This window comes from Pempheris klunzingeri, chromosome 21, assembly GCF_042242105.1.
Source record: "Pempheris klunzingeri isolate RE-2024b chromosome 21, fPemKlu1.hap1, whole genome shotgun sequence".
In the NCBI taxonomy this organism is placed as follows: domain Eukaryota; kingdom Metazoa; phylum Chordata; class Actinopteri; order Acropomatiformes; family Pempheridae; genus Pempheris; species Pempheris klunzingeri.
In genome coordinates this window covers 7,101,787-7,129,699 of record NC_092032.1, presented here as the reverse complement: position 1 = coordinate 7,129,699, position 27,913 = coordinate 7,101,787, and the positions used below count along the sequence as shown (strand labels likewise).

The window sequence follows — 27,913 nt, the reverse complement described above, 5'->3', positions numbered from 1 at the left end:
AGAACTTACACTTTATCAAAAGAAAATCAAGGAGCAACAGCTCTGACTCGCACAGATCAGACGACAGATTCTCTCTTCGAAGCACATTGAAGAAATGGCTGCCTCACTCTAAGGAAAAACTCACTAATGTTGAGGCACTGCTGGATTAAAATGAGGTTTTTTTTCAATGGGATACTTTCTTCCCCTGTGAAATCTCGTAGAAACTATAACAAAGAAGAGAGAGGGACAGATGACTTTTACAGATGAGTGTTATTTGGTAATGATAACACCTGAGCAGCATGAAGCGACAGACTTGAGTCCAATTTACAAAATAAAATGCACTTACGGCTATAAACCTAATTTAAAAAGCAGCGTAACATTATACATCACAAATTATAAACGAGGAAAAATCCACACGCATTTAGAGTAAGCTGAAAACGGAAGTGAAGAGTACGATGTGAACACTGTTTCAGCTTCCTGCTCTCATGCACAAAACTGCAATTGGACATTTTCTCTCAATATGCAGAACAGGACTGTGCATGACCTTTCGTTTGGCTTTGGATTGAGAACAGCTGAGAGAGACTGACGACGTCACCCCCCCCCCTCCTCCTCCAACTGCTCTTTGACTGCATTCACAGTGCGTTTAATGAGTCTGTTCAGGGTCAGATAGTTGGGTCACACTTGGCCAGTATCGTCCAGTGGATTGCACTGGAGGTGTGTATCTCCTCGGCAGATGAGTCGTGCAGAAACTGTTGTTTAGCTCTGGAGCTTCCAGAAGATGGTCTGTCTGTCCTCCCCACCTGTGATCACTGTGCTGCACAGCTCACTCATCCACATGGCTGTGACAGCAGCTGTGGGAACACCGTTTTCACAATCAGCGTACTATGCATAATAATATCCATCCACAGGTATGTGTTCATGTATTAGTAGTAACGAGCATTAGTAGCAAAATTTGTATTGTTACTCAATAGAAGAAACACATGCACATAGACTTTTAACCAGAGGAGCGCACTACAGAGTGATTAGTGTGTTAGTGAGGTATGTTGAGCCCAAAGACACCTTTCAGTGTCATGAAGGTGTCTCTTTTAACCTGGTTAGATCACCATGGTAACTTCTGGGTATCGGCTTTAAAAAGCACCGCCCTCTCTAACCTGACAATACTTTCTATGAGCGACGTAGATTCTTCTGATGACACCAAACGAAGCCACTCACACAAAGAAAGTCCGGCTCTGTCAGACTGGCTGTGCTTGATAGGGACCCCCCCCCCTGCAGGTGAGCTGCTGCGTGTGTGAGGATGAGCTGTACCTGAGTGTGCAGGGATCCTCTTGGTGACGGTGTTGCTGAGCAGGTCCCACAGCAGGAGGTCACCAGACTGCCCCCCACACAGCACTGAGTTCCCGTCCCAGCAGAAACACCTGGACCACACGGACAGGACTGTGAATCCTTTTGGCTTCAGTATCCGTCACCAAGGAGACGGAGAATCTGTTTTCCTTTTCCAAGGCTGACAGTTAAGAGCCATTTCTTCTAAAGAATAAAACTTCTACCAGCTGCTTAGCAGAGCTGATTCAACACAGCAGCGTTCAAAGCAGATCAGTGATTTTCCTACAGCAAAAAACATTTTCCAGACATTCACACTAGAACATTATTACAGTAAGATTTCTAACAAAGATTATTGCTCATATCTGACTTCCAGGCTTTCTAAGGAGCTTCAAATGCTGCGACCTCTTGCTTTGTGTAAAACTGTAATCTGAGGTGGGAGCCTCCCCCGTCGTGCAGGTGGTGTGATCTTACCTCTGCTCCTCCTCAGCTTTCACAGATGAGATCACCATTCCCGTCTGCACATCCATAACCTTCATGCAGGAGTCGGCACCGACGCTGAGAACATGTCTGCTGTCTGAGGATGCGAGAAGCACACTTGTTGCTTTAAATGAAAGGACCTTAGGAGGTGTTAGGGTTATCACACAGGAACAATGTATTAGTTTACTCAGATCTTTCAAATGCTGCTAATTGAGAGAAAACCAGAAAATGGCTGACTAGAGTACAGTGCTGCACACCTGTCACATACCCAGGTGTTTACAGGACTTATCTGTCTGTATTCTAGATTGTAATCTATGTTTCTTGGATTGCCAGGAAAATACAATTTATGAGTAAAAGCTGAGAAAAAGCTATTTGGTAGTTTTTGCATTCCGCCCGCTCTTTTGTAGTAAAGATCCCTGTGGCTCATGCAGCCACTGCGTGTTGAAGTGTAGGAGCACAACAAAAAGAACAATACAGAGCTGATTACTGGTGCTCTGTATTGACCCTTGAAGGCACCATTTCTGCTGACACACACCAGGGCTGAAGGCCGTGTGGTGGATGGTCCCGGCGTGGCAGTGGACCTGCTGCAATGTTCCGTAGCTGCTCGTGTCCCAGATGGTGATGGTCCCGTCTTTACAGCCGGACACCAGCAGAGTCCCCGCTGGATTCAGACCAATGGTGTTCACCTGTGTGCAGGTGGCAGAAAGGTCATATTACAGAGGCCGGCCAAGGTCCTGCTGCTGCTTCCAGTGTCAGTTCCATCTTTAAAAAGGTCATTTGTTTTCTAAGTGGACTTATTTAAAGCACACAAGGATTATCCCACACTTAATAATACATTATAACAAATGAGAAACTAAACCTTTCTTAGCCTGATAATTAAGATTTTACAGTTCTTGATGCATGGAAGCCCATTTCTGCCACCACAAGATCCTCTGTGTCAATATAATGAGACACTATATCTAAATAATGACTCAGTATCTCACAATAATGAATTACGGACTTGTGAAAGTTTCTTTTTTTTTTTTTTTGACGGTAAGTACTTTTAGGACCTTTTTTCTATCACAGTAGCAGAAAAGGGCCTCATAATGATGTAATCAGTCATAGAAGCCACTCGCTCCCTCTCACTCACCCCAGCATCATGTTCCAACTCAGCCAGTAACTCAAACTGGGATCTCTTGTGACTGGACGAGCTGTCAGAGGTGCACTGCCACACCTGTGAGGTAAACATCGTCACATGTAACTCTCACATCTAACAAACACATGCACCGAATCTGTCCGCCATCACAGAACAACGTCACTGTATTTGAGTGCTCAAGTTTGGACCTTGACGGTGGAATCCCAGGACGCCGTGTACAGCCGGTCATCAAGCCAACACATTTGGCTGACGGCATCGTCGTGGCCCATCAGCGTGTCCTGCCTCCTGCCGTACGGGACCGAGTAGAAATAACTGAGGGAAGAAGAGAAGCGGGTAGGTCGGGGTGAAGTCAGGAGCATCTATGAGATCATCTAATGTCCATATAAACAATACTTACACATTGTTGTCCCATGAGGAACACACCACGGTTTTGCCATCTGCCAGCATCAAACATGACGATAAAGCCTGAAAAATAGACAAGCACTTTAATTTTTAGGCAGAGTTAGTCAGGGGATGAATACAGGCAGGGGTGGTGACATGCAGCTGCATACCATGTTAGAGAAGGACATGCTTCTCTGGAAGTCCTTCAGCTCTTTGGAAAACATTTTAAGCGTTGAGTCTGGAACAAAGAGCGGTACAGTTGAGCATGACTCCACTTTCTACACACGTTCACCCCAACGAGACAGAGGTGCTCCAGTGAAGGAGCAGAGGGCTTGTTAACGTTACACAAACAGGATCACTGGTTTTCTGAAACAAAGCTGGATTAGGACATGCAAGGTAACATTACACTGATTCTGTGTCTGTCTTTAGATCCTTTTGGCTCCTCTACATTAATGTAACAATAATGGTCTCTGGTTTGAGTTTTAAAGAGATTTTTCAGACCTTGGGACGTGGAGAAAATAGCTGCTCCATCTCGAGTCACGGCGATGCCCGTCACAGCCCTGCATGTCCAGCACAAACACTCAGGCACTCAAAATCACAAGACATGCAGAAATATCTAGAAACAGAAGGAGGACGGGAGGAGGGACTAATGTTCATGTAGCAGTCACACTATCACAGCGACACAGTTGCTCTGCAGATGTTCTTCTAAACTGGAGGAAGTTGTTTTTCTGTTCCCCTTCTAGAAGTGTCCTTGTGACACATTTTAAAAAGCTGCTATTTTAAAAAACGGAGCCACCTGCCTCCAGCTTTGCAGGCACTTCCTCATATTTGAACCAGTGCTTTCATTTCAGTTTACACAGTGTTGTGTGGACTAGTGATGAAGCCAGCTGGACGCCTCCACACTCACTCTTTATGGATCTTGTGGCTGGAGATGAGTTTCAGGTTTCCCATGTTTGCCCAGGCCAACTTCCTGCTCTCCTCCGTCAGGTCTTCAAAGGATGAGTCCTCGCTCTGAGAGGCTGCAAACAACACAGGGCTAACTGCTGCAGGGTTATATGGACATACGTATGCCAGTGTAGTATTATGCAGTTAACAGCAGATTATTACAGTATTTCTGACTTTATATTCTATTATTATAGAAATGATCTGGACCAGTAGAAGAATTAATCAGCCCATTGTGAGGACACTAAGATGTTATTGTTGAACACACTTTTGGTCCTAAGCCCTTTACTATTATATATATATATATATATATAATACTCCCACTCTCTGCAGGAGAGGATCACATCACTCTGCTTTTTAACTGTGTGTGTGTGTGTGTGTTTCTACCTGGAGACAGCTCGCCGACTGGTGAGTTGATGCTGGAGCTTCGCGTCATGTTGTGGAACCTCGGGGTGATCCTCTGAGGGTGCGGGGTGGTGAACAGCTGCTTCGGCGTCTGGCCAAACTCCAGGATTTGTGTGAGCATGGCGATCCTCTGGTCAGGGTCCTCGATGCTTCCCAGAGAAACGGAAATGTTAGTTACACAATGTGAAAAATCTTTAATGATCATTTGTGAGGGAGTTGCAGTGATACCTGTCACAGTCAATGCCGCCCTCATAGGTCAGCAGGTGAAACACTGAAAGGCAAACAGATGAATGTTACACTTTGCCCAGTTTTGATGGGCTTGATGCTGAAAGCAGCGGGCGGTTAGTTTACCGTTATGAGCTGCGATGGCTTCACTGCCTCTCTGTTTAAAGCCAAACACCAGGTCAATCCACTCGTGAAGGTGCTCCGACACGTACTGACTCTCCAGTGCTGCCCTGTGCTTTTGAAGGAAAACACTGGCATCTGCAGTCGGGACAGACAGGACAGGAAATATGAAGCGGCACACAGACTGAAAGCATTACGCATTCTGTTGTCAGGTGGATGCTGGTGTGGAGCCAGGAGCCATTCCACAACCTCAGAAAATGTTGGTCAGACACCAGAAATAAAGTCTGTAACATGTTTTAAACACTAGAATTTGTCATATTATTAATTAACTTTATTTTATGCATTTCTGAAACCGAAAACTGCAAACTGAAAAAATTGGTGAAAGCTGGACTTGGGACCAGTGCCCTCAGTCTGCACACTGACTACAAAGCTACAAAGACATTTTTATATTGAAAATGTAAAAAAAAGACTCAAACAACAGTGAGGCTATGACCTCAGTGTCTTCAGTGGTAGCTACAGGCCGGGTAATGCAGAAGAAGAAGGAGGATATGACAGTGGGGAGTTGGCGTGCATGCTGGGATCAACAGGAAGTTACCTGAGGCCCATGGCGGGAGAACGACATCACCCACTAAGCTTCCGTTCTGCTTTCTGCCCAAATCAAGATTCAGTTTGTTCTCCAGAAAGCTCGAGTCAGTCCCATAAAACTCCGGGATCAGCTGCATTATGGGAGATTAGACAGCACGTCATGAAACAGGTTCGAACACCAAACAGGACGAATCAGAAAAGGACCAGAAGATTCATGTTTTACCTCTTTGAAGTCAGTGGCTCCCTCTAAGCAGTTTTTCCATGTTTCACTGATACTGTAAGAAACACCAACATGAAAAATCAGACTTTCAATATGTTAAAGCTCAAAATATCACATGTGATTATTAAGTCAATTATACAATGAAGTGTTATAAGGAAACATAAATAACATTACATAATGTTTTGTATTCCATAATATTCATAAACAGACATCCAACTTTACAATATCTATAAATATTTTAATCATTTATTATATTTTTCAGTGCATAGCTGTCCCAAATTGTCTGTCCTTCCTTTCAACAGTGATAAATGAGTAAAACCTTTGTTGTGTCACTGGTTTGTGACGGATGGTTATAACGTACCTATTAAACATGCGATCTGCGTGGTCGTAGCGGCCGTTCTGCAGACACAGCATGTGCTCTGGAGCTGCAGGGGAGACGACAGTGAGCATTAACACAATACTAAACCTCATCTTTTAGTAGAAATAAGATAAGAGCCAAATATCTTGTTTGGTTGGGAAAGATGGTGATGACACTGCTGATTTTAAAAGAACTTATTTTGTTTTAATCTCTTCTGGTTTTAGTCTACATGGTAATATACAATTGATGTTGAAAATGAGGATGATTTCTTTTTCTAAAAATAAAAACAAGTAACATCAACAACTGTTTCTGTGGAATTTGAAAATGTTTCAGATGTACAGAGAAAAATTTGAGTTTTACATGTTAGTATGAGTCGTGCCTCTGAATGAACTGACAGACCTGATGAACAGCGAACAGTGACAGTATTTCTACAGTTCCACAGACAGTCTGGTTGCATAAGCACACTGAATGCAGGCTGTGTGCGCTCAGGTTCCATGCATGCTTTGATGGTGAAGTGTGTGACGTACCGACTCTGACCAGGTAAAAAAGGACGTAGCCTGGAGACGAGTAGTGACTGCCGTACATGAAGGGAGGTTCAGGCATGCCTCTGTAGCGGGCCTGTGGACAGGAGAACTCTGGGGTTACTAAGGACCCCCTGACTGGAGTTTAAACCTGTGAGGGGGGGGGGGGGGGGGTAACAGACACAGCAGAGTCTCACCAGCAGTCTGTCCAGGCGCTCTTTGTTCAGGGCTCCTACAGGTTTGCTCAGGTCTCTGAATGTGGCAGCGTTTGTCATATCTGGGAAACAGAAGTCCTGATAATTAACTACTTTTAGTAAAAGTACTAATCACACACTGTAAAAATACTCTGATACAAACCTGCATTGACAATATTATTTATGTAAAAGTATGTAAGTATAATCAGGACAAAGTACAAGTGCACACAATGCAATGCACCTGTGACTGTTCTATGATTTATTGTATCATTAGATTCAGATAGAAATAAAAGTGACAATAGGACCAGTAGTTGCCCCACAGAGGCTGATGCTGGTCACATTTGGCCTCTGCAGTCACATGTCGTGTAAATGAATGTGTGTGTGTGTGTTCCTTTGCTGTGGACCCACCCAGCTGCGGGCTGCTGTAGTCGTCGATGACCCAGGGGAAGACGGGGTACTGGGAGAGGTCGTTGCAGCTGCGGTCAGCCAGGTTGTTCAGGTGAAGGAGATACTGGTAGTTGCTCAGATGGCCGCGTTGCCACTGCAGCATGTAGCTCTCTGCTGTGTGCTCCATCATGTGGTTCTCTGAGCAGGAAAAACACCACGCAGTCAAGTTTCCAAAGACAAACAGGTTTTTGATGGCTCTGACTCTCATGTCATGTTTTTAAATGTGATCAACAAAATCCAAATGAACCCTAAACCCCTCCTGAACGCCTGGTTACATTGTCTTTTCAGTTTTAGTGACTCTTTGAAGGCCTGTGGAGGTAGAAAGTCAAAGACAGATTCCATCCATTTTCTCACCCAGGAAAGTGGCGATGTAGTAGTAGATTTCATCTCTGTCAGCTGTGCTGTAAAACTTCAGGTAGATGTCCGAGCAGAAGTCATTCTCAGTACAGAACACCTCCAGACCCTTTGTGAGGAGAGACGCGCGCACAAAAACATGTAGTTATCCTCCTGCTTCTGTAGCAAACTGCACTGCCAGCTAGGGAAAGTCACATCATCGTTTATCTGCTTCCTCTTGCTAGCTGGACTCACCAGCGGTCTGAGTCCATGCCGCCTTTTGTAGATTCTTCTGATTCTGTGGAGTTTGATTTGGATCACCTGTGCCTGAAATGACAAGCGGTATTCAGACGATGTAATTATCTCAACAGGAACCCCCCGACTGAGGGGTCTCAGCCTGTCCAGTCAGATTTGCCTGCTCACCGGATATCCGTTGAGAGGCTGGAAGTAGAGGTTTTCATCTGTCACGCAGACGTGGCCTGGGTTGGACACCAGAGGCAGGACCATCTCCACCGCACACTCCATGTGAGGCCTCTCGGCGACGCTCTGAAAGCTTCAGTCCCAACATCGTCTTTAGTGCTATACCGCTCAAATCATTAGATTAGGTAATGCAAATCAAATGTGAAGATAAACTTTTGTTTGACATCAACACACCAGTTTTTGTCAAAAGATGACCTCGCCAGCCGGGACTGTAAATTGGCTGCAATCTAGAAACGCACAAGAGGAATGTGAAATGTGAGTTTGATGATGCATGGTTATATGATGGTTGCCAATAAACAGTAATATTGAAAGAGGCGAGATTATATGGAATAAAATACGGGAAGCAGAATGGATCAGTGTGTAATTTCTCAGGCTTTAGAGGCCGATTGTGTGCTTGATCAACTCACCATTGCAGTCTGGTCTCCCAGCTTTTCCAGACAGGAAGCCCTGTGGAGCTGCAACATCCACAAACTGAGTCAAACAGTCCTGACACATGCAGTACCAGAGCGGTTAAACGAATGCAAGCAAATGCGCGATATCACGTGTTCCAGGGTCAAGAACAACAATGTGAAGGCTCAGTTTATTAAAACAAACACACAGTGGAAACACACCTGGAGTAAAGTTTGAACAACGTCTTCTGTTTTACTCCACACTTCCAGCTGGAAAGTTATTCTGTTCTCCCCCTGCCGAAGACATGAGAGAAGTGTTTCATTTGATTAAATGAGCTAATTTTGGAGTCGTTCCTGAGCTCTCAACCAAATCCTTACAGATCTTAATGACACAATCACAATTACGTAATAGCTGAGATGTTGCGGCTGAAATGTGATGCCTCCACAACGCTGCAGCCAAACGGCTCCAATCCTCCTTTTATCAGAGGCTGTGATCACTCAAGTGTGACTGACTGTATTATTCAAACTCAGCGGGGAGTTTTGCTATTTTCATAGTTCGAGCACACACATGTAGGGAACAGTGCAGCCTATGCAAACAGCTCGGAGCATCTAAACCTCAGAGGGGACCCCCTGTGGTTCACTCACCCTCTCATTTCTGTAAGGTGCTATCACATTGCTGTCTTTGATGTAAATGACCTGAAAGTCAAAGAGAAAATTAAATGTTACTTTGAGACAATGATGGAATAAAATGAATACCCTTTATTACAGTGTAACAGGCCACGAGGACTCATGCATCTTTAAAGGTCAAAAAAGTCAAAGCTGCATTTTAATAACTCACCTGTGTGCATGAAATAGAGATGGCAGATGGTCGAGGCCTGTGAGGGAAACACAGATACCAAAGAATATCACTGCTGAGCATTACGGACAAATTAAAACACTGAAATTACATAAGGACAGTTGAATGTAGGGAGACTAAACTACTCAGGGATTTCAGATTCAGGGCTCAGTAAGTTATAGATGCTCCTTCAGAATTGCTTTCCAAGTACAGTTAACATGTGCATGCCATTTTGAAGCCACCAAACCAGTCTGACAAACTAAATAAACATCAGTGTGTGTGAAGTGAACGTGCAGCACTAGACATGAGGCCGTGCTCACTCATTGAAAGGGTTGTTCTCCTTCTCCACGAACTCGATCTTCTTACAGTCCCGGAGAGGAATCTGCACAAAGAGCAACAAGTTATGATGTGCATTATATAATGCACAACACCACATCCGTGCAAAGCAGAGCGCTGAGTCGGCTCTGGCATGGACACAATTTGAATTTCAGTGTTTCATTTGTCTTAAACTGCATATGTACTCCAAGTTCTTCTATCTTCAGCTTCAGCAGGAGTTAAAAGACACATTACACATAGAAATATTATTAAATCACACCTTTAAAATGGGCTCTGAAAGATCCTCTGGATCAAATATGACAGATCTGGAACAGACCTTGAATGAGCCTCGGATTTTTCTGGAAGGAAAATAGCTGACGTTAGCTCTTTAGCACCACTAGCCCCTTTAATTAAATACTACACCCACACTGGCACTATTAAGACTGCAATGAAGAATATTATAAATATAACCTGATACATGAATAAATAGTTTAGTGCAACAAAAGATCAGATATAATATGAAGAAATTATAACAGTTCTATTGCAGAGGTTGGCAAAAAGAAATATTGGCAAACTACATGCCAGCTTGTTAAAAAAATACTTTTCTTCCACGAGGCCAGAATGAGTTCAAACAACAGTTTATAGAACCAGATTTTACTAATTTACCGAGATAATAAAAGTGTAAAAATGGCTCCCATGTTGTTTTGTGCTGTGAAGCAGTGCAGCAGATTTGTAGGCAGCAAACAGGGTAGGATTATACTAATGATGTGACTGATGAATCCAAAAACAGTTAGCAGAAATCTTTCCCCTCTCCATACTGAACACGCCTTTGATATGACAGTAAAACTAAATCGTCTGAATAATCTTGTTCTGAGAAGCACTTTGCTCGGACCCTCAGAACAGGAGAAGATGATGTTTGAACAGCTGCTCCTTTCAGGCTAAAAACAACTGCCTCAGGCTTTAAAGCCTTTCACCAAATATCTGTACCTGCAAGCAACTGATAAATAAATAAAAGTGCTCCAGTGTGTCCACTAGCTCACATCCTACTTCGGTGTTGGCAAAACCAAACTTGTTGAACAGGTGCTGGCGACAGCAGGCTGGATCGATGATGGAATGATGAGTTGTACGTGACGCAGATCTAAACCCACCTCTCCTTTTGTGAACTTCTTGTTACGTGGTACGCAGTGTGCTGTTCAAAGTAATACTCCTCCAAGTCCAGCAGCAGGAGAGAAAACCTGAGAGACAAACAACGATAGAGGAGTGTGAGGCGGCGTGAAGCAATTGAAAAATTCAAACTGCGTTATGGGTAATGTAGGCGCTGGTTTTTCACAAGAACAGAAACAATATATAATATCTCTGGCTCTGCTTACTTTCTTATGATTTTGTTGTTTTTTGGTCTGTTGTGAGTCCAACAGTGTCACAGAAATGCTAGATCAGTGGCGTACTCTTAATATATGAGATGCAGTCAAAGGTTTGTTTACAACGGTAATGTTGGTAAAATGCAGCAGTTAACGGGAGGATTTCAATAATGATCACAACACAATCTGTGAACTATTATTCATTGACACAAACTCTTCAATTAAACATGTCAAATTAGCTTTAGTGTAAGGGGCCGAAAAATGAGGAGTGCGCCTTTAAATGTGCCGAATGTCAATGAAACGTGAACCTAATGTGTCACCTGGACTGGATGCTCAGGTTTACCGTCCCAAAGTAAACACAGACATGTTGTAATCATTTTAGTGTTTTCTGTTTTTGGAGCCTTTGTGACAAAGTTTGACAACACACTTTTGGAATTGCTGTTTTTTTTTTCCCACACAACTCACATAAAAGCATATGAATACAATCTGAAACTGCATTTCCCATAATACATTTGTTTCATGTCCTCATTGCTCACCCCTAGAAGTGATTTACTCTTTTAGCCCTTTAGGAGTGTCACACTAAGGCTGGTAAAGAGCGCCGACAGGATTTTACCAGGATATTTATGTAACACAACAAACATGGTGCCAGCGTGTTGTTGGTATTATCATTCTACATCAGGCACTACACCTTCTGTCAGACCTGCCCACCTATAAAATGACACAAACCTTTTAAATCAGTAATCACAAACAATATGTGAAGCATTTAGGGTCATCTCAGCATCTGTTACACAGCTGCGGTCAGTGCTGCAGCTGTGAAATATTTCAGTTTACTAGTAATAGTGCTTCAAAGCCACATTTCAGCTGAACAGGGATGTGTTTGACATGCTCACTTCCCTTCTTTACACATCTGAGCACCAGCTTGAACTTTCTCAAGAAAAGCTTTATCAGCTATATATTTTGCTATAATAAACACAAGTTTCAGCATTTCCTTCATTCTGGCTCATATTGTATTAAAAACACTGGCCACAGTAAAGTGATCGGGGCCTGATGTAGCTCACATCATTATAATGAACAGACTGAACCTGTAGGCTCTAATTGTAGCTAGTGTGCAAAATAATACAGGTCAAAGTTGTATTTTGAAAAAAAAAATCAAATAATGAATGTGAAATTGTCACCTTACTCTCTCTTATCTCACCATATTCATGTGATTGGTTATCACCCCTGGTCAACATTAAAGGGACATTGCAGTATTTTTTTTTAACCGTGGTCTAATTCCCATATAAGTGAGCCAGTTTGTTGCACTTGCCACCAGAGATTTGGGAGATGCCACTCATGTTTACCCACAGTAGTGTGTTACGGATGAACAGCCACCGAGTGGATCCCTATGCAGTCAGCTACAGTAACTGATGAAGGAGGCTGATTTCTGTGTTTAACTTTGTTTGGGAAGGTATTTGATTTGTGTGAAATTTATGGTGACAAAGTCTGTCCACAGACACGACGTATAAACAGCTGGCAGAGTTCTCAAAACGGCGTGTTTATATGAGCAGCTTGCACATCACGCTTACGTGAGTTGCATTGCAAGACCATTTCACTTCCAAACTTTGTGATGTCCCAAAACCCTGCTCGTACATCCAGGTGTTAAACTGAGATTCAAGGTGAGATCAGACATCCAAGGGACCTAACAATGAGACAAATGTCTGAGTGTGTGTGTGTGTGTGGGGGGGGGGGGGACTCCAAGCTCATCCAGCTTCACACTGCTGGAGCTGCTGGATGTTGTCCTGTCGGAGTTGTATTTCCCAAAGTCAGCAGGAGTGTGAATGGTCACAGAAACACCAGAATTCACCCTGACACACAGCTTCTTTGTCACTTCCAGTTAAATTCAATCAGCTGACTGACCTTTTAACGTGAAAGTGTAATCGATCTTTAACTCTAATTCACTCTCATATTCATCCCTGTACACTGCACTCATAAACACAATGGACAGTTTATCTGCTGGTCCATATATCAGAGCCACGCTGAACATCATTAAAAAGCTTTTAGGAGATGGCTCTGATGCTGAATCTGGAGCATATATAATTCATAAATTGGATGCTACTTTTCTGTTTGCTCACAATGGCAGCTGTGTGCTCCATGGTGCACTTTGGCTGAGGTGCAGCTGTATCAAACTCATGTTGTTGTCTGTCAGGTCAGACAGAGGTTATAGAGGAAAGTCAAGCCAGGGTTTAAAACAGGTTTTAGGCAAACATGAGGCATTTCACCACAGTTAACAGTGACTAAACGGTATTTAACTGTATTATTTGTAGCTCGCAGGCTGCTGCTGCTGCTGCTGCTCCTCATCGTGCCCTCAATAACAAGAGTGCATCACTCAGCTGACAGTGAAGCCCTCATTAGCTGAGTGGCCCAGCCGTGAGGTATGATGGGACAAAAACACGCTGCGGAGCTCCAACTGAACACACACAATGACCCCCCCTGGCGAAATAATGCACGTCAACAACGCGGAAGCAGCACAAACCTTTCTTTAGTCCGTTCTTGCGTCCTTAAAAAGGCCATGACTGCACACCATCCTCCGCCGACCCCGAACAGCGACCAGCCTCCGTCTGGTCTGTCAACACGGAAACTTGCTGGACACCACGTGACCGACTCTCAGACAAACGATCCAGGAATAAAGGACCGTGAAGAGGTCTCACTCTCGCTCTGTTTCAGGGCACTGAACCTACGTGACAAGATGTAGCCCACGCTGAGGTACCCTTATTTTACCATGGACAATGACAATGGCATCATAGTCTTTATAATTTCATTTTGCGTCATGAAAATGTTGTTTTTAATTTGTTTAAAGTATTTAACAATTTGAAGAAATGGCAGAAATACAGTAACATACATCATGAGTGCAATGTTTCGAAATGTGTATAATTAGGCGACTAAATCTAAATACCCAGAAACATTTTCATCTATGTGACATGTTTTTAAGTAAAATATGCCCATTTGTTCTTACTCATGTACAATTACTTTTATACTGATCTTTTTTACATAGGATGTAAGTTTTCATTTTTATGTATTCATTTGTGCATTGTGCATTATGCATTCATTGTTTGGGTCAAGCTCCAAAAACACTGGATCCTACAGTTCTTATAATGCAACTCTAAACCACGTACATTTAGACCCTCTCTGCTTGGCAAATGCAGACAACTTTCAAACTTCACATCCCAAGTTTATAGTACAAATGACACGGTCGTGGTTATTGTCTGTGACTGTAAGGGCCACATTAGTGCCCCTTTAAAGCAGCACACGGCAACTTCTCTAAAAATATCTTTTTGTCATATTTGCTAAAACTGTCCTCGTATCTTGTCAGTAGTAGATTAGACAAATAATCTGTGAAAAAAATCAGCTTCCTTTGGTTCCTCCTTGTTCTTCTAACATCATTTGCAAGAATCCACCACGCCTGAATGAAAACAACTAATTCCCTATGGTCCAGCCTGCAGCCCCGGGCTTCCGCAGAGTTCACAGCGGTTCCTGTCCACCACCAGGAGCTCAGTGGCGCTGTGGTGTTTCCGGTGTGCACCACACTTGGCTTCTTCAGTTGCTGTGGTTAGACTGCAGATGCATGACAGCCTCCTCTGCAGGGAGGGGCTTCAGAGGCAGAATTGAAACTCAAACTTAGTCTTAGTCTTTCTAGGGCTCATCTTTCTACATAACAATAATTTATTTGAGGATTTTTAGTCAGGATTTAGAGTGCCCATCAGCATCCCCCTGATTTCATGTGACAAAGGGCCTCTCTCTTCATTTGTTAGATCTTAGTGCTGCATTTGTCCATCACATTTTATTACTGGAAGGCTGGAGGCTGGAACACTTAATTGGCATGAAAGTAACCGCATTAAAATGAGCACTAAAGTTAGACACTCTGCTCGGACCAATACTATTCACCTTATTTAGGCTTTCTCTAGGTAATATTAGCATGAAACACACTGGTGTTTTCATTGTAACTATACCGCATTAGAAAGTAATTCATTATTTGATATTTAATAAGCAACAAAAAAGAGGAATTACAAAAAATAATTTAGATCCATACAGATCCTGAGGTAACAGGTAAACACACCGAAATGTTTGATATTGGTGGATTTGCTCTTTCTTGTGTCTATATCTAATACTTTGTAAGTTCAGGCTGACACACCACCAATTATGTTGGTGTTTGTTTTCAATGGCCTTCAGAAGAAGAGAAAAGGCGCCTGCGTGAAGCTGACCGGTGAATGATCTTGCCGAACAGAGACGATCTTTGTCTCACAGCGTCTTGACGTGTCATCGGGACAGAGAGGGAAGTTTCCGATCTTAAAAATGTCTCTAGTTTAAAAACCAGGCAAGGTGTGTAAAATGTAGTGATCATTTGAGCCCGGAGGCATGTCCCCGCCGCTGTGTGTCTGCAGGCCAACATGCAGTGGAGAAGACACGTCAGTGGCCTCGCTTTCAGCATCGTTTTCGTTGTAACATATTTCACAAATAAGGTGAGTGCTGAGGAGACTGAAAGCTGAATAACGGGTTCACTAGTTTTAACACTCGCTTTAACTCCAAGTAGGAGACACATCATTTCTCAGAGTTCCGTTAAACAAAGGGAAAGTGCACACTAACCAGTACACTGCATGCTTTTATTTTGCACACAGAGAAGCAAGACTTCATCTCAGTCCATGTACATCGGACCGCGTAGAGAATCTAACAACAACCCTTATCATCAAGTAATAACCATTAAGTGAGCGACACTTTCGACTTGCTGTGACCAATCAGGTGTGAAGATGAGCCATCAGAGCAGCTCTGTGAACCAACCCTCACCTCCTGTGCTGTTGGAAAGCAGTGACAGGAAATGAAAAAGAACAAATTATTAAAACGGCATGTTGTTGGATGTAAAGTTTGCCGAACTGAAGAGTGAATCCGACCAATGATGATTATGTATTAAAATTTTTATTATGTAATATAAGTGCTTTGCAGAGACACACTATTGGCAGAATTTTGTACGGGGTTTGGTACCAGTGGTGGAGCATCTCCTAGAGTCAGAATGGTAGGCTGTAAAAATTACTGGTTTGCTTATGGACTGAATTGTATTTTTTCCCCAGTTTGTCCTGTCAGTGTTGAAATTCACCTATCCAACCTTATTTCAAGGGTGAGTAGCTGAAAGTAAATACTCAGTGTGGGTCATGGTCATCGCAGGATGTGCAGGCACTTAGTGGATCAAACAAGTCAATGAGAGCAATTTGTGAATCTTCAAAATGTGAGAATTAAGAAGAGAATATAAATCTGCATTTTAGTTAATGTTACTCCTATTACAAATGATCTGTGCACCCTATAAATGACAAACGAAAACACTTTATGGTCCCAAAATGTTTATTTCTAGATGGCAGACATTTATCGGGGCTGTCCTGCTTCTGCTCTCTGGGAAGCTGGGATGGGTGGAAATGAGCCGCATCACCAGGTAATACTAAAGCACTTCTGTAGTGTTCATACGTGACTGTTTTAAGCAGCTGCCAATATGCATTTGTGCTACCAAGAGCTTTGTCTTATATGGTTTTATGCTGTTTTACAGATCAGCAGCTCTGTCCTGGCTTCCAGGGTCCCTCCTGTTTGTAGGAAACATATATGCTGGTTCTAGGGCCTTGTCACGCATAGTACGTCAAATAACATCTAAACAAATGTAGTGGATTGTTGCTCAGCACATACAGGAGTGAGATATCGGTTGGTTTTATAATGGTTGGACTCAGTTTTTCCTTTCTCTCTCTGTCCAGGAAATACCTTTTTTCTTCACTCTTCAGAATTCCTCTCATGTTGTGAGTTACATAATCTCGAGGGTCATCCACAGGGAGGTAAGAGCCTGCATTGCCTACTGGATGTGAACATGTACAATTATATGTAGCACACGCCCCTCTCCTTGTACTCCCTGGTGTTATTTACTGGATAATGCCACTGCTGTATGGCCTTGAACGAACCCAACTGCGACATCTTGTACGAGCTTGAACTACTTCTGTGATACTCTTTATATAAAACATGCTCTGCTGTCTTTTTTCATCCACAGAAGGTGCAATGGCTGAAATTTTTCAGGTTTGTGCTTTTCCTCTGTTCTTCTTAAAGATCTTGACATTTTTGACAATTTTTCATAGGATAAGTCCAGGAAGGTTGCATGAGATGGAATAATATACCACATTTCCCATGAAAGGAGCATACTTTATTTTAATTAATTATTACCCTTTTAAATGACCACATCTCATAAATGTGCTCCTTTTTCTTGTAGCATATGTCTCATGCTGCTCTCAGCCATCAATCTCCCCCTCTATGATCCTCAGGTAATATTACAACGCTAACTTTTCTGTGACTATACTTGGGAGGAAGAGTACAGGTGTTTTGGGGTCATTTGCTACAACAAATTTACTCTGTTTACATGTTTGCCTGTTTTGCAGTTTGACTACAGTGGTTACCTGTGGGCTGTCTGTCATCTCTTCTGTGTTGGTAAGTCTAACAATACGCAGAGACGCTACACTGTCAGCAATAATAGCTCACATAATGTTACAAAAGGACAAGATCAGTGGCTCGAGGTTTGAGCCTTGAGAAACACCTCAGATAATTGAAGGACACATAATCATTAGAGGGTGAGAGTAGATGGGTGCCACCTAGATTAGAATGATCTGATGACCAAGATGGCCAAGTTGCCCATCAAAATATGCATCATTAGAATCAGTTTTCACCCTGAAAATGACAGATTTACCAGATGTTTCAATAGAAAATGTAAGAATATCATTGAATTTTTCAGGTGCATACAGAGTGTTTCAAGTTCACTACAAACCCAGTAATTTGAGGTAAGTCTAAACACAATGATGAATGCATTGTTGATAATAGTAGTAGGAGCGTTGATAAAGATATCAACGCTCCTACTACTATTAATTATTTGTACCTCCGCTCCTCATACAACATCAGGTGCCGTATTTCAGCTTCAAGTTGTTAAACCACTCTGCTGATGGTAGAAGTGTAGAAATATACTTATAAAAACAGATCATTGAAGACTCTTTTTGTTTTCCTTGTAGTGACCTTGAACAACAGTGCATCAACTACTTGTTCAGGTAAGAAAATATAATCCAAAATAACCAGAACTGATACATAACTAGCACAACTCCTGAGAAAGTCGGTTTAAAAAATGGCTTGAAAGATCCAAATGGTTTTGAATACAACTAGTATCATACACCTATAGACCTGCACTCATTTAATTCTTACTTTCTTTCATTTAAGAGATTAAGTGCTCTTTAAGAAGGGTTTACTGTCCCAAAGTAACATGATGCAACATACAGATGGTCCGCTCATGTTTATTTCCTTCCCTGGAGCTTTTTAAGTAATGCTATGAGTCAATGTTAGCAAAAAAAAAAAAAAAAAAATCACATCCCCTTTTTCTATGAAGTCACGCAGAGTTACATCCTATTATAGCAACAGAAGGTCTGCAGGAAGAGCACGTCAGTCAAGTTAGGGGTTGAAGACTTTTCCATGTTGATGTGCAGAATTGAGGCATTACATACAAATAGCATACTTTCTGACAATATTCTGAGTAAACCAAAACATCTATAACCTGTTTTACTGAAGTATTAGTTAAAAGGTAAAGTTATTTGCTTGTGCATCCAGACAGGCTAGTGCAGCATCAGATATGACTAATTTCAGCCTTTTCCACCTTCACATAACAGTGTCCTGCTGCTGGCTATCGCTGCTCACCCAACAGGTATGAAAGAGCCTGTGATGCTATGCATTTCTTATTGCGAACCAATGTAGATTATGTTCCTAGAATTGTCTCCAAACATTTATGTTATCAGTTTGTTAGTTAGGAGGCCCATGGTCTCCTGTGTTGTAAATCATGAGTTTAACCAACATGGTATCTACATTCTCTGTCCCTCTACAGGCGACCTAATGGCTGCCTTGGAGTTCCCCTCCCTTCAGTCCCACACATTTCACTGTGGTTGCTGTGCCAGGTGAGGTTCTTTTTAGGTTTTCACAGTACGTTGAATAGAGCTTCTTAAGTAGCTTTCGTCTCAAACTGTTTTTATATACAGTATATATTAACATCGTGGAGGTGTGTCTACATCTGGCCAGCAATGCGTTCAGGCTCACCACTTAATTTAGCAAAGTACTTCTATCAGCCATTATCCTTTAAAGGTTTACATTGTTAGTACAAACAAATTGTTGATACCGAACCTCATAGTTGACCGTGTGTGTGTCTCACAGTGCACTGCTGGGGTTTTTGTTGCTGTTGGTCACAGTCAAACTGAAAAGTGGATTGTCCATCGAGTACTTTTGGGTCTGGATTTTTTTGTCAAAGGTGATTGTTTAGAATATTTCTATGTTCTTTTTCAAATTTTGGTCTATTTCTTTTAAAATACAGAGTGATTTGTAATAAGTAAAATGATTAATTCCTTCCAGGTTACGGCCATGTCCCTCTCCCCATTTATTTTCTACGTGGACGTTAATGCTCCAGCTCTGATTTGGTAAGCACCTCACCTGCCTCTTGTAGGCACTGAAGTGTAAAAATGACTGTTTTTCATGTCACCCGTCATGAATGATTTGTCCCATGTGGTTACAGTGTGGTCCTCAGTCACGTCGGAGAGGCCCTGCTGGTGTACTCGGACACAGAAGCTCAGTCGTGATGACAACATTGCAGTTCGCCACATAAACCCAAAACTTGCACTTCCTAAAGAGATTTCTTTTCTAGAAAATGTTTTATTTTTTCACGTTATTTTTGTAATTTCTCATTCATGCTGACTAAATAAAGTTATCTTTGTGTACATGCTGTGCTTGTAGCGTGCTCTTTAGCAGACTGCATTTGTGATCCTCTTATATCAAGAACTACAGAACATTTATGTCGCTCCATAGACTTGCAGTTCATTTTTATTTATTCAAAACGTATCGAGCACACTCAGTATCCACGAAACCAAACAACCTACTGAAATTAGACTTTAAATTGAAAAACCATTAAGACGACAAGGACTGAACATTCTTAATGAGGTTGCTGTACAAAACAGAGCTTCATTGTACGCCCACTGGAGTTTCATCACAGTAGCAAGCCTGTTCTTATATACAGCATTTTTTCTGTAAATGGGCCAATTCACATACATACTTTTTTTTTAGCTCTCCAGCTGCTTTTGCTTTGGGGAGAATAAAGCATTGAATGGTTGTCTCCTCCGTGTCCGTGCCTGTGGATTCTTCTCTTCCTTGATGTAACCTAGAAGTAAAGTCATGCATCAGTGTTCACGGTGCTTTACCAGCATAGTTTAGTGGAGGGTTTAAGCAAAAAGTAAAATAATTAAAAAAAAAAGTCAAATTACCTCTTTCAATGCATGTTTGAGTTGAGGGGAATCCAACTTCCCAGAAGTTTTCAGGAGTACTAGGAGGGATATACAGAAACCTGTGCCTGGAGCACGCAGACAGCTTTCTCTGCTTCTCCTCCTCAGGGAGATGGGCGTAATACTGTTGGAGAAAACCATCCATCAGAGAGCATCAGTGAGAAAACATGTCGGGTTAATCGGCTTTGTGAATAAAATACTTACAATGTCACATTCCTTGCAGGTTGTGCCCATCAATTTTCTTCTCTCGTCCTTCTTGCGAACCACGGCCACGTGGGCGAACGTCGGTCGTCTAATCCAAGGAATGAAAACATACAGTAGGTCGCGGGAAAATGACACAACTGGTCCCCAAAAACTGTCCACTGACTATAAGGGCTGACGGCAGGGTTCCTTACTGTGCTTTGCTCTCTTTGCATTGGCTCCAAGTGTTTTCATGAGGGTCTTGTTCTAATTCGGGACAATAAAACAAGGATGCAAGTTCAATTTAAGAACCGATGAGATCCAGTGTTAAACACAAAAATACCGGCATGATGACAGGCAGTTTCTCTAAACCTAAAAGCCCACCATTGTCCTCCTCTTCTCCTCCTCCGTCGTCCTCATCAGAATGATGGCTCTGGTCTAGGCGAGAACTGTTGTAAGACTTGTACTCCCCGTAAACTGTTGTGTCAAACATCATATCCAAACTGTCATTTGCCTTCTCGCCTAGTTCTTGAAAAGCAGACGAATAAAAACGTTCTTAGCACGGTACATTTGACATATTTTACAATAAAAACAATGATATTGCAATGTAAAAAACCTCCGTAACATTTCAGTATGCGATTCTTGAAAAAGTCGTTGATATTCACCGTGCACACTGTCCTCTCTGTCCAGACCGTTTTCTCCACGATGCTGGAGTACACTGTGACTGACCCACGTGCGGTCGGTGTCGTCCAGTTCTCCAGGACACTGTTGCTCCTCTTTTTGCTAAAAGATAATCATACAGATAAACAGCCTGGTTTAAGAGACTCCAAACATCAGGGACAAGATATCACTTATGTAGAACACAGATTGCCGAGTGCATGCTGTTCCTGTCTTTTCCAATATTTGCTTAATGATATTACAAGCACTTGACATCTGACAAAAAAATTAATACAGTACAACAGTACAGCTTGACTGCTAAAACGAGGCACAGGAACCCAGTGACTGTTGCTGTACATCAGGTCATGTGACCGTACCTCGTCTCCTCCATCCTCACTGTCATACATGGACAGGACGATGACAGGGTCGATGCTCCACATGGACTCCACTTTGTGCGTCCTTTCAGCTGGGAGAACACACACAGTTAGCATGGCCACATTAAATTCAGCTGATGGACACACTTTCAGCCTGTGGCCAGACAAACACACTACCCTTCGAATGATGTGCATTGTAAAGGGACAGCGACAGGACAGAAAACTCACCATTTTCTCTGTCATGTTGGTCATGTGAGGTGTTCGTGTTGGTCACGTTCTGCAGGCGGTTTCCTCTCCTCCCAACACCGTCCTTGTTTGTTTCTCCTCTGACATTTGGCTTCTTGAAAGCAGGACTCATACAGGATACAATTGGCCTTTGATCGGAAGTCCCATTTTGTTCTAACTGAACCTGTTAAATGTTTAAATGATAACAAATTGGTGACAAAAAGGATGGCGGGACACTAAAATCTGAAAATAGCGCTGCAGTTCACCTTCCCCAACACACACATTCACACAGGCCTTTTGGTTGTATCTCTGACCTCTATGTCCAGTGGCTCCTTCTTGAAGCTTTGATCACCTACAGGTGCAAAGGTTTGTTTGACCAGTTCGGGTTCTATTTGTTTGCCTTCCTTCTGTTTGTCCACCCTGTCCTGAATTCCTTGTTTGTCCTTCTCCTGCTCCTCCCGCTCACATTCCTCTTTCTTCCGTTTTGCTTTGTGAACAGAGCCGTCAGAAAAGCATCTGGCATGTGTGAGGAGTGACGGGGACCTTTCTGTGGTCAAGTCTGGACTGGAGACCAGCATGGATGAACGGCAGGAGCGGTAAGGCCTTCAGGCAGGGAAACAAATATGTTTGTGTTTTCAGCTTGACAGCACGAATACAGAAGAAAAAAGAATGACGTTGTGGGGGTCAGCGGCGCGCGTTACAGTTCACCCCCACACAGGGACTGGCAATTTATGAAAAGCTCTACACAAAATGGTTTTAAAGTCTCAAAATATGTCATCCGCTACACATGGAATTTGTGAATGTATCACTTATTATGCGCAACAGTCAGCAGATGAACATGTCATCCTTACTTTAAACGGACGTCACACTTCCAGGGAGATTTCGTGCTGCTTTGCTGGGCTGCAGATGTCTCCGTTTTCTGGGAAAAAGATACCAAGGAAAGAAATTACAGACACAATCCAAAAAGCTAAATGAGTTCAAATGGTGCTAAGAGATAATTATTCAGCTGACACGATTAATTTTCTGCAAAGTTTAAATAAAAATGGCAATAGATGTGAAGGATGTTTCTAGAGTGCATATGCTAAAAGTGTTGGAGGTACATCAGGGTCCAAACACCAGGTGTTGACGAAAGTAAGGGTTATGGAAATACAAATGTCTATTGTCTCTGATGACTTTACACATGTCAAGCTCACGTACCGTGTGAGGCCTGTTAAGAAGCTCAAGACCACAGGTCTCTGCTATCGCTTCTTCCAGATATACGTTCACGTCATCTGAAACGAGACCCAGCAGTCGCAACACGTTTACCCATCTCACAATCACCATCAGCGGCTTTGCACGTATGGCAACTGAAAATTTACAATCTTCCTCAAACTGCAATATCCAGAAATCATGTGAGACAAGTGAAGAAAAAAAAACAACTATCAACCGTATGATCATGTGAACAATCCATGCCAATCTACTGTGCTTTCTGTCAAATGAAAGCAAAGCGATGGATTACTATGCAAGAGGCAGTCTGTATTGTACTTTTTAAATTCACCAGAATATAATGTGAGGCTTTAGGGTGAGTTTACAGCACCGCCTCTTTCTGTGCAGCCCCACCATGTGAATTAAGCTGATATGGTGGGTGTGTTTATCTAGATAAATGTTGCCCAGCGCTCATCTAGGAGTACAAGTAACAGACAGGCTCTAATGACAGGAAATAAATATAGTTTCCAGATCTTGTTCTTATCTTAGAAACCAGAAGTAGTCCTCCTGCTGTTACAAATAATGATGATATAGGAGTGCAGCGGGTTAAGTCATACTTAAGGTTTGGGATGTGTCCAGTTCACATGTGTTGGGTACAAGCACCTCTGCTCTTCCACCATTCATTACAGCGTCAGTGAACTCCTCATTCGGTTCTTCAAAAAGAACACAGGCGTTAGAAGACATCCAACAGGTGATTCAGATAGAAGGACTGGGCATTAATAAGTGTAGAGGTCACTTTAAAGCAGACTGACCGTTAAAGAGCGAGTTGCCTGACTGTAGCAGAGGCATCTCTGCATAGCGAACGTTCTTAACTTTGGCCATGTTTCTGCGTTTCTTCAGTCTGTTTGCCACGGGGAAAGAGTTCGGCAGGGTTGGAGAGTCTGGGATGATGCCCTCTTCTTCTGAGGCCTGCTGGAGCTCTGAGCTGAAAAAAACAAAAGCACCTGCGATGCTTATCTGGGAACTGAAACTTCACTGTAAAAGCTAATTCCTGTGCAGAATACCCCGGCTTCAAAACTTAGCTGCAAGAATTACACTATTTGTACTTTTCTTCGGCAGCTGTTACAGGAAATTCTGATTAAATATAGAAATGTCCATGCATTTCATTTCACTCAACATTCTTACAATATCAAAAGATTGCATGTTCACAAACACTGCAGAGCTTACCGAGACATCCTTAAACTTTGCAGTTCAGCATGTAGTTTTCTGTTTTTGTCCTCGAGGATTTTTCTTTCACTCTCTGGGGCACAAATGACAGACAACAGTGTTTCACACACATCATAATTAATAACATTATGCTCTTCATTATGTCAGTAGCAGTATCTTGTGTTGCAGTGGTGTAATCAACATAAATCCATAATTAACAATAGTAATACATGTCGTGGATTCTAATGGACACAGGCTTATCTACAGCCATGCTAACTGCTCTGTGTGAGGCTATAGCTGCTTTGAGCTAACTGCTAACATGCTAATAATGACTATACTAACTTGCTGATTAGCAGGTTTAGAGTGTTAGCATGCTAACGTGTTAATTAACACTAGAAACAGAATGCTGCTGAGAATGATGGGTACATCATTAGTTTTGCAAGTACTCTGCCATAAGCCAAAGCTCTGGACAAATTGGACAAAATGCCTTGATGGTGCTAGATACTTCGGTCTGGACCAAAACTGTGGACCAACAAACAAACCAAGCTACCGACATGCCGTCTGTAGGGCCAGTCACGGCTATTAACGCATGCCCAAGATAAACTTGGTAGGCTACACACTGAAAATTAAGGGCCTAATTAACATTTTACTAAAATGAGATGAATTCTTACATGTTTTCTGTTTTTACACATCACATTAAACTACAGCTTTGAAAACTTCATATTGCTGTAAAAGCCAAATTTTTTGGCATCTTCTTTTATAAGCGGTTCACCAATTATTGTCCAAGTGCATCAAGCACCTGGACTAAGTGTACAAGCAGAGCATAAATGTATTCTTTCAGTTTTACAACAAGAAGGGTGTTGAGCTGTTAGTCACAGCTCTGTCTGACAGAGGAATAATAAGAACAATGAGTAAACTCACTCAGTTCGGTGATGATGTGTAAATTCTGAGCCTGGTTACTTTTCAGGTTCTCCCCTAAAACGGCACATTGATCACACTTTCCTGCACGGAGCCTGGAAACGGTGAACAGAGCTGCTAGTCTTTGTAACACATTTGGAAGACAAAGTGAACCTGCTGTGGTGGAAGTTACCTCTCCTCCTGGCGACTGATAGCATTCTGCAGGCTTTTGTTTTCTTCCTTCAGCTGCTGGTTGCAATGGTGAAACACCTCAAGTCTCTGAGCATCTCTGGAGGAAACAAAAACCGTGAGAGGTATTTGATGGAGATAAGATTGTATTTTAACTTTTTTTTTTGAAAGCCAGAGTCAAAAATATACATTTTACTTAAACAGTATACTCACAAACAACGCTCCTTTTTCAACTTGCCCACTTTTGCCTCAAGTTCTAAAAGCGGCAACAGATACAACATTGAAGAGTGTGAATTCAATGCAAAAAAAATAAAGTAGGTTTAATTTTAGTATGAACCATTCATCACTTCTTCATCATGCCACATTGGACCATCGTTGGACTATTGTAACTCCCGTTTCACCAGCCTCAGCAAGTCCTCTCTGGACTGCCTACAACTGGTCCAGAACGCAGCTACAAGGCTGCTAACAGGTCCAAAAGATCAGCTCACATCACACCCATCCTACCCTCCTCACACTGGCTTCCCATCAAATTCAGGATTCATTCTAAGGTTCTTGTTTTTACATTGAGAGCCCTGAATAGTCAGGCACTGGTGTACATCTCTGAGCTGCTTCATCCACACATCACTAGTAGGTCCTTGAGATCCTCTGAACAGGGTTTCGTGTCAGTCACCCGCTCTCGACTAGAAACGAAAGGTGATCGTGCCTTTGACGTGGTGGCTCCGACATTGTGGAACAGCCTTCCTTTGGACATTAGATCTGTAGTCTCAGTTATATGATTTTAAAAAGGAGTTGAAAACACATTTATTCAAACTGGCCTTTTTCTTGTTCATTCTAATGGCTGATTGTTGCCGTTTCTTTTATTGTTTTTATGATCTTATCTATGACTTTATTATATTTTTATATACATTTTATATATGAAAAGTGCTATACTAAATAAACTTTACTTCCTTACTTACAACAAATGGTAGATCATGGGTCAGTTACCTTGCAGTGCGTTCTGGTGGCACTCTCCCAGCTGCCTCCATAAATCTGCAAAGAGGTCAGCTGGTTTGGGTGTCCCATTGCTCAGGCTGAGGCTACTCATCCTCCATTCATTCACTGCCAAAACACAGCCAGGCCTTCTGCTGCCTGCCAAACACCACATGGGAAAGAAGAAAAATGTTTACACACATATTGTTGTATTTGCTTATGAAACTACAAATACTTGTTCAGAAAATGTATCAAAATAAAATAGAAAATACTGGTAACTTCATTTCTTCAACTTCAATCTCCAACTTTACTAGCAAGAAAATGAATAAGTGCAAAAGACACAAAGCAGCACCATCACAGCAGAGTGCAGCATTAACATTTTACAGTTTGATTACATATCTTTATTTATTAGCAAACACCAAAGCAGCTTCTTTCCTCAAGCGACTGCTCACGAGTACGGGTGGTCACGAGGGACATAAATTAAATATAGTCGTTCACACACTGAGCTCACATCGAAACACTGGATTTACTTGTTTTTAGCCGAAGACTGAGATAGTTGAACCTTTTTTTGTTTGTTTGTTTTAACCAAAAGTTTAAACTTGGAGGGAAATATATATAAATAACATATTAAATCATGTATTTTACGTATTTTCAATACACCAATAGAAGCCAATTCAATATGTTGTTACAAATGAAACCTTCTTCTTTTCCTGTTCAGCAAAATACACATTACAAAACACGTACAAGCTCAGCCTTACTCCGCTCCTGTCCGTCCAGCTACAACAGCTGTCCTTCATTTCACCGTTTCTCCGCCCTTTACTCATTTTTCAGTTCTTTTGTTTATCGGTAGCACCAGTCTGTCTGTCATGTCTTACAATCACCAGTTAACGACTATATTAGCTAACTAAGTAGCACATCACTTGGCACTCTGTACTAATCATACTAGCGGAGCACAAACTACACAACAGAAAAACGCTGAATGTCTTTTATGTCCTCTGCTTTGAAACTAAAGATAATGGGAGGTTTTAACGCTGTGCTAACTCAAACTGTTCGCCTGGCTGTAAACAAAGTAACTGCACACACTGACGTTAGCCCCATAGATTACAGCTGCCGCCTTTAAACATGAACAGGACTTACAGCAACGAGTCCAAGAAACGCGGTGGGGTTTGTATTTGATGAATGTTCCCGGCTAATGTAGCCTAATAAACTACTGCCATGTCAATAACGTTAGAACAAAGTCCGAATTCGCGCGTCGAAATGCATGCTGGGAAGTCAGCTCCTCCTCTTCCTCTTCTTCCTCTACTGCTACTGCTTCTTCTTCTTCTTCTGCTCATCTGAAATGTTCGACGCCCTCTCCTGTTCAAAAGCTTCTTCCATTACTGAACTGAATACACAGGACTGTCATGTAACAATCAACCGAGACATTAAAGAAAAAAACCGTTTTCATTACTTTACTATTCTTCAGTCAATGTAATGGTTCAGTTTCTATTTCTATTTTGAGTTGGATGTGTGCCATCTTTTTTAGTTTTATTTTCCATATAAACTGAAGCCATTTAAAATCAAGTCTTTTACAATCAATGACATGCTTTTCTCAAAGAAGATATATAGTCTTTGTTTCTAAAGGGCTCCAGAGTACTCATATACAGCAGGGCAGCAGTGATG

General features: G+C 42.1%; 3 protein-coding genes across 7 annotated transcripts; 1 reads left to right on the top strand and 2 right to left on the bottom strand.

Annotated features, from left to right (window-relative positions):
• Window positions 1-230: 230 nt before the first annotated feature.
• On the bottom strand, window positions 231-13,611 carry nsmaf (neutral sphingomyelinase (N-SMase) activation associated factor). Its single transcript, XM_070852873.1, has 31 exons — window positions 13,532-13,611; window positions 10,810-10,896; window positions 9,942-10,020; window positions 9,667-9,728; window positions 9,350-9,386; window positions 9,157-9,207; window positions 8,734-8,805; window positions 8,530-8,577; window positions 8,297-8,349; window positions 8,066-8,195; window positions 7,898-7,969; window positions 7,664-7,772; window positions 7,271-7,447; window positions 6,866-6,945; window positions 6,675-6,765; window positions 6,151-6,214; window positions 5,793-5,844; window positions 5,580-5,700; window positions 4,991-5,122; window positions 4,868-4,910; window positions 4,622-4,788; window positions 4,200-4,311; window positions 3,794-3,852; window positions 3,463-3,530; window positions 3,309-3,376; window positions 3,100-3,223; window positions 2,906-2,989; window positions 2,312-2,462; window positions 1,771-1,873; window positions 1,285-1,394; window positions 231-830 (listed from the first exon to the last, which is right to left on the bottom strand). The coding sequence occupies exons 1-31, from the start codon at window positions 13,567-13,569 to the stop codon at window positions 736-738; spliced, it is 2,739 nt and encodes a 912-aa protein (XP_070708974.1). The 5' UTR covers window positions 13,570-13,611; the 3' UTR covers window positions 231-735.
• A 99-nt stretch (window positions 13,612-13,710) lies between these two features.
• Window positions 13,711-19,811, top strand: LOC139221250 (UDP-N-acetylglucosamine transporter TMEM241 homolog). The gene is made up of 16 exons (XM_070853171.1): window positions 13,711-13,761; window positions 15,226-15,515; window positions 16,119-16,165; window positions 16,397-16,474; window positions 16,586-16,667; window positions 16,785-16,862; window positions 17,072-17,097; window positions 17,288-17,339; window positions 17,454-17,502; window positions 17,804-17,849; window positions 18,075-18,110; window positions 18,720-18,754; window positions 18,932-19,001; window positions 19,255-19,348; window positions 19,450-19,514; window positions 19,610-19,811. Exons 2-16 carry the CDS (start codon window positions 15,444-15,446, stop codon window positions 19,671-19,673), a joined length of 894 nt encoding a protein of 297 aa, XP_070709272.1. The 5' UTR covers window positions 13,711-13,761; window positions 15,226-15,443; the 3' UTR covers window positions 19,674-19,811.
• An 85-nt stretch (window positions 19,812-19,896) lies between these two features.
• On the bottom strand, window positions 19,897-27,489 carry rbbp8 (retinoblastoma binding protein 8). Of its 5 annotated transcripts, none has more exons than XM_070853166.1 (19): window positions 27,389-27,489; window positions 26,267-26,410; window positions 25,496-25,538; window positions 25,287-25,382; window positions 25,118-25,209; window positions 24,218-24,290; window positions 23,803-23,975; window positions 23,608-23,703; window positions 23,003-23,076; window positions 22,657-22,724; window positions 22,120-22,408; window positions 21,809-21,989; window positions 21,584-21,672; window positions 21,215-21,332; window positions 20,934-21,077; window positions 20,765-20,816; window positions 20,574-20,661; window positions 20,352-20,493; window positions 19,897-20,248 (listed from the first exon to the last, which is right to left on the bottom strand). In XM_070853166.1, exons 2-19 carry the CDS (start codon window positions 26,364-26,366, stop codon window positions 20,151-20,153), a joined length of 2,016 nt encoding a protein of 671 aa, XP_070709267.1. In that variant the 5' UTR covers window positions 26,367-26,410; window positions 27,389-27,489; the 3' UTR covers window positions 19,897-20,150. The 5 variants fall into 5 exon arrangements, with proteins under 5 accessions (XP_070709267.1, XP_070709268.1, XP_070709269.1 ...); XM_070853167.1 differs by having other exon boundaries at window positions 20,934-21,071; XM_070853168.1 differs by having other exon boundaries at window positions 20,934-21,026.
• Window positions 27,490-27,913: the final 424 nt, after the last annotated feature.